The 6,396-nt window shown below is 41.2% G+C and overlaps 1 protein-coding gene across 1 annotated transcript in view; it reads left to right on the top strand.

Annotated features, from left to right (window-relative positions):
* LOC103198375 (phospholipid-transporting ATPase IB-like) overlaps positions 1 to 6,396 on the top strand; it is a 320,073-nt gene that overhangs the window by 30,142 nt on the left and 283,535 nt on the right. Inside the window, exon 7 of the mRNA XM_042781173.1 lies at positions 512 to 589. Within this exon, the coding sequence (XP_042637107.1) occupies positions 512 to 589 (78 nt within the window). The remainder of the gene's footprint in view (positions 1 to 511; positions 590 to 6,396) is intronic.

The following is a 6,396-nucleotide window of genomic DNA, read 5'->3' as shown; positions in this document are numbered from 1 at the left end:
ACTCTAAGCATGTGAGAGAGAGTGGGAACCTCCCAGAACAACAGAAATACTCCAGGTGGACAACTTCAGCAATCAGGAGCTCCTCAGTTGCTCATAGAAAATCCCACCTTGGAGTTTACAAAGACTTATGGGTAGAAAAGCCACACTAAATAATTTACTATACCGCATACTCCCATTTTATGGGTATAGTAGCTGAGGCCCAGAGACCTTAGTGGCTTACTCAGGGTCTCACAGTGTGTCTGACACAGAGCCAGCATCTGAAAGCCGAGTCTTCCAATTCCAAATCACCACTACTTGTTCCCCCATGGCACTGTTCTTCTGAATTGATTTTCCCAGTGCCTGTGAGAAACTAGCATGTATCTATTTATGTCCAAGTATTCTAGACTCTCCATTGTGAATTCCTTCTCCGTGGCAGTCACACTGGAAGATGAGTGGCCATATAGACTCCCTGAAGAAACTTGGAGCTTTGGTACTGACTGTGTAGCTAAGATTATGTTTTTGTTTCTTGCAGGATGAAGATATGCATTTTAAAGAAAATAATCTCTATGCTGTGGCCAGAACTTCCAGTCTCAATGAAGAGCTGGGGCAGGTGAGAGCCACGTTCAGGATGGGAGCTTCAGAGGAGGGTTTTAGGAGGAGTCTGTGTACAGTTGAAAGGGCCAGATTCAGCCACAGGGTAGAGTTTAAGTTGACACTTGTGGAGCTAGGTGGGGATTTAAAACTGTGATTTGTTCAAAATATTGATGATACAACATCGTGCGATTTCAAGAAGGGAGGTACTTAACACAGAGAACTGGGGGCTTATAAAAGAATGAGTGACCTGGAGGAAGATGGTGGGGAAAGCTGTTGTTAGCTTTCTGTTTGTCATTGGTTCTCAGCTTGTCATAAGCTTTCAGAGGGTTAGGGAATCACAGGAACCAGTGACACTTGTGAGAGGTGGCCACCACTCCCTGCCTGTGCGAGGCCGATGGCGCACAGATGGCCTCCTGGTGCTGCTGCAAGGCCTGCAGTCAGCCCAGGCTCAGCATCTGCCCACAGCAGCTGGAGGGCACTCACAGAGCTTCTATTTCTTTAAGCAGAAGCCGGTTGCCATTGGGTCAAATTCAACTCATGGTGACCCTGTGTATGTCAGAGTAGAACTATGCTCCTTAGGGTTTTTGATGGATTTTTTTTCAAAGTAGGTCTCCAACACTTTTCTTCTGAGGCACTTCTGGGTGCACTCATACCTCCATCCTTTTGGTTAGCAACTGTTTCTCCCAACCAGGGACTTCTGCTTTTACACAGCTGTCTAAATCTGGTACCCATAACATAACATAGCATAACAACATGGGGGAGAATTAGAACATGCTTTTTAAATCTTTTTTTTGGAGGGGTCATAGTGGTTCACTGGTAGAATTCTCACCTTCCATGCTGGGGACTCGAGTTTCAGTCACAGCCACTGTACCTCCTGCTCAGCCACCATTCGTCTGTCATCGGAGGTTTGTGTGGGGCTCTGATGCTGATGTGGATGGAGTACAGTTTTTGGGACCTCGGTTTGCTGAGGTGGCATGACTCGAAATGCAAAGAAGCAGCTGCAAATATCCACTGATAATTAGAACATAGAATATATGGAATATGAATCTAGGAAAAATAGGAAGTTATCAAAAATGAAATGGAATGCATAAAGATCAATACCCTAGGAGTAAGTGAGCTGAAATGGACTGGTATCGGCCATTTGAAATTAGATAATTGTATGATCTATGATTCCAGGAATGACAAATTGAAGAGGAATAGTATTACATTCATCATCACCAAAAATGTTTCAAGTACAATGCTGTCAGTGATGGGATAATATCCCTACGCTACAAGGAAGACCAGTTAATACAACTGTTATTCAGGTTTACATATCAACCACTAAAGCAAAGATGAAGAAATGGAATGAAGATTTTTACTGTCTGTCTGAAACTGACCAAATATGCAGTTAAAATGTATTGATTATTACTGGTGATTGTAATGCAAAAGTTGGAAACAAAGAGGAATCACCAGTAGGTGGAAAATACGGCTTTGGTGATAGAAATGATGCCAGAGGTCGCAGGATAGAATTTTGCAAGACCAATGACTTATTCATTGAAAATACTTGTTTTCAACAATATAAATGGTGGCTTTACATGTGGATCTGGTCAAATGGAATAAACAGGAATCAATTTGACTGCATTTGTGGAAAGAGGTGATGGAGAAGCTCAGTATCTTCAACCAAAACAAGGCCAGGAGCTGTGTGAAACAGACTATCAATTGCTCATATGCAAGTTAAAGTTGAACTGAAGAAAATGAAGACGAGCCCACGAGAGCCAAAAAAATGACCTTGATTATATCCCACTTGAATGTAGAGATCATCTGAAGAATAGATTTGATGCACTGACCACAAACCAGATGAGTTGTGCGATGACTTCAAGAATGTCATACACGATGAAAGCACACAGTCATTAAAAGGACAGGAGAAGAAAAGACTGACATGGATGTCAGACTCTGCAAACTTGCTCTTGAGTGGAGAGTAGCTAAAGCAAATAGAAGAAAGAATGAGATAAAAGAGCTGAACAGAAGATTTCAGAGGGTGGCTCAAGAAGACAGAGTAAAGAATTACAATGAAATGTACGAAGACCTAGAATTAGAAAACTAAAAAGGAAGAACACACTTAGCATTTCTCAAGCTCAAAGAACTGAAGAAGAAATTCAGGCCTCGAGTTGCTGTATTGAAGAATCCTGTGAGCAAAATATTAAATGATGCAGGAGGCATCAAAAGAGATAGAAGGAATACACAGAGTCAGTCTACCAAAAGGAATCGATTGATGTTCAGCTATTTCAGGGGGTATCATATGATCAAGAACCAATGGTATTGAGAGAAGAAGTTCTAGCTGCACTGAAGGAGTTGGCAAAGCAGCAAGGCTCCAGGAATTCACAGAATACCCACTGAGATGTTTCAACATACGGATGCAGTGGTGGAGTCGCTTACTCATCTATGCCAAGAAATTTGGAAGACAGCTACCCGGACAACTCACTGGAAGGGATCAGTATTTATGCCCATTCCAAAGAAAGGTGATTGAACAGAATGTGGAAATTATCAAGCAGTACCATCAATATCACACACAAGTAAAATTTTGCTGAAGATAATAGAAAAATGGTTGCAGCAGTCTATTGACAAAGAACTTCCAGAAATTCAAGCCAGATTGAGAAGAGGATTTGGAATGAAGGATATCATTGCTGATGTCAGATGGATCTTGGCTGAAAGCATAGAACACCAGAAATATGCTTACTTGTGTTTTATTAATTATGCAAAGGCATTGACTGTGTGGATCATAACAAATTATAAATAATGTTGTGAAGAATGAAATTTCAGAACACTTAATTGTGCTCATGAGGAACCTGTACCTAGACCAGGAGGCTGTCATTTGAATAGAACAAGGGGATACTGCATGGTTTAAAATCAGAAAGAGTGTGTGTCAGGGTTGTATCTTTCCACCATACTTACTCAATCTCTATGCTGAGCAAATAATCTGAAAAAGGACATGGCATCAGGATTGGGAGAAGGCTCATTAACAACTTGTGATATGCAGATGACACAACATTGCTTGCTGTAAATGAAGATGACTTGAAGCACTTACTGATGAAGATCAAAAACTGTGGTCTGCAGTATGGATTATACCTCAACATAAAGAAGACAAAAATCCTCACAACTAGACCAATAAGCAACATCATGATAAATGGAGAAAAGATTGACGTTGACAGGGATTTCATTTCAATTGGATCTATACTCAACGTCCATGGAAGCAGCAGTCAAGAAATCAGATGTCATACTGCACTGGGCATATCTGCTGCAAAAGATCTCTTTAAAGTGTTGAAGAGCAAAGATGTCACTTTGAAGGCTAAGGTGCACCTAACCCAAGCCATGGTATTTTTGGTCGCCTCATATGCATGTGAAATCTGGATAATGAATAAGGAATACTAAAGAAGAGTTGATGCCTTTGAATTGTGTTGGTGAAGAATACTGAAAGTACCATGGACTGCCAGAAGAATGAACAAATCTGTCCTGGAAGAAGTGCAGCTGGAATGTTCCTTGAAAGCGAGAATCGCCAGACTTCATCTCACCTACTTTGGTCATGTTGTCAGAAGGGACCATTCCTTGGAGAAGGATGTCATGGTTGGTAAAGTGGAGGATCAATGAAATGGAGGAAGACCTTCAAGGAAATGGATTGAACAGTGCCTCCAACCACGGGCTCAAGTATAGCAAGGATTGTGAGGCTGGCGCAGGACCAGGCAGTGTTTCGTTCTATGAGTGTTTCAGGTGGCTATGAGTCGCAGTCAACTTGATGGCATCTAACAACTGCATGGTGCTGAATAGGTTTGAGCAGAGCTTCAGACTAAGATAGACTGGGAAGAAAGTTCTGGGGATAAACTTTTGAAAATCAGCCAATGAAAACTCTATGGGGCACAATGGTCCAGTCTGCAACCAGTCATGGAGATGGTGAAGGACCGGGTAGCATTTCATTCCATTGTGCATGGCATCATGATGAGTCAGCAGCTAACAATTTACATCCTATATACTATTGTCCTGGTAAATTTTATAACACTCCATCTTTTGCTAGATTTATGTTTTTATTATACTGCTGGAGGTGCAAACTTGGGGTAAATTCCTAGAAGTTGGATTGCTGAGTCAAAGGGTGAGTGTGCAGGGAGTTTGGTCACCAGGGGGTGGTGGTAGTTCCCATCCTCAGCAGAATTCTAAAAGTACCTGTTTCTCAGCAGCCTTGCCTGCAGATTGTTTTGTTATGCTCTTGAGTTGTTGCCATCCTCATAGGTAAGTGATGGTTCTTGAGTGTAGTTTAAATTTTCTGGGCTGATAAACAACATCAGCGATAAGAGAAGAAGCAGTTGAAGTTTCAGTGATTTCAGTCTCCTTGGATCAACAATCCACGTCCACGGAAGCAGCAGTCAAGAAATCAAAAGCCATATTGCATTGGTAAAAATCAGTGGCAGAAGACTTCTTTAAAGGTTTATGAAGCAAAGGTGTCACTATGCTGAGTGAGGTGTACCTGACCCAAGGTTTACAGCCCTGGAAACCCAGTGAGGGTAGCTATGAGTTGGACTCGACTTGATGGCAGTGAGTTTGGTTTAATTTTGAGTAGTCTATTAAGTGTGCAATAGCATCATGAAAAGTTTGATATAGTGTGAGAATTATCAAAATGTGGCAGAGACACAAAGTGAGCACATGCTGTTGGAAAAATGGCACCGATAGACTTGCTCAACAAAGGACTGCAACAAATCTTCAATTTGTAAAAAGCGCAGTATCTGCAAAGCTCAATAGAGCAGAGTACAGTAAAACAAGGTTTCCTGTGAATATATGTTTGATCTGTTGATATCTATAGATATTTAGATACATATGTATCTCATATATTTGCACATATATATTCTTTTTTTTTTCCACTTATCAAGATGTTGTTTATTGGTCCAGTTGTGAGAAATTTTGTTCTCTTAGTATTAAGGTGTAGTCCATACTGAAAGCTGTAGTCTTGATCATCAGTAAGTGCTTCAAGTCCTCTTCACTGTCAGCAAGCAAGGTTGTGCACCTGCATATTGCAGGTCGTTAATAAGTCTTCCTCCAATCCTGATGTCATGTTCTTCATATAGTCCAGCTTCTCAGAGTATTTTCTTAGCATACAGATTGAACAAGTATGGTGGTGGATACAATTCTGATGCATGCTTTTCCTGATTTTATACCATGTAGTATCCTTTTTTTTTTTTTTTTTATTGTGATCTGAGTGAAAATTTACAGAGCAAATACACTTTCCATACAGAAGTTCACACACACTTTGTTTCATGACATTGACCACAATTTAGCACAATGCAACATCTCCCCTCTCACTTCCTCCCAATAGTTACCTCTTCCCTGTGTCCTTCTCTCCGTGCATTCCTACACCCTGAGCTGTCTCCCTGTGCCTGAGCAGCCCTTCTTTCTCTCATGATTGTTCTCTCCAAGGAGTGTATCTTCCTCAGGTAAATGCTCAACTAGAATGCCTGTCTACTGTTTGGCTGGAAGCTACAGGTGTGTGTTCAATTCCAGACCTGAAGGGCAAGCTAGGGGCTATAGTCTCAGTGGTTCCACCAGGCTCTATTGGGCCAGCAAACCTGTTCCTCACTTTTTTTTTTTCTTTCAAATAATTTTGAGTTTTGTTCCACATTGTTCTCCCTGTCTATCCAGGATTTCCTACAAAGATCCTCTTCCAAGTGGTTGACAGTAGTAGCTGAGCACCATCTATTTCTTCTGGTCTCATAGTCGTATAGGCTGCAGATTGGATGGTGTACCAGTCTCTAGGACTAATTGTTTCCATGAATTTTTGGTTTTCTTCATTCTTCTTGGCTCTGG

This window comes from Orycteropus afer, unplaced genomic scaffold (genome assembly GCF_000298275.1).
Source record: "Orycteropus afer afer isolate SDZICR_OR568_19922 unplaced genomic scaffold, OryAfe1.0 scaffold00092, whole genome shotgun sequence".
Lineage (NCBI taxonomy): Eukaryota > Metazoa > Chordata > Mammalia > Tubulidentata > Orycteropodidae > Orycteropus > Orycteropus afer.
This window is presented reverse-complemented; position numbering and strand designations above follow the sequence as displayed.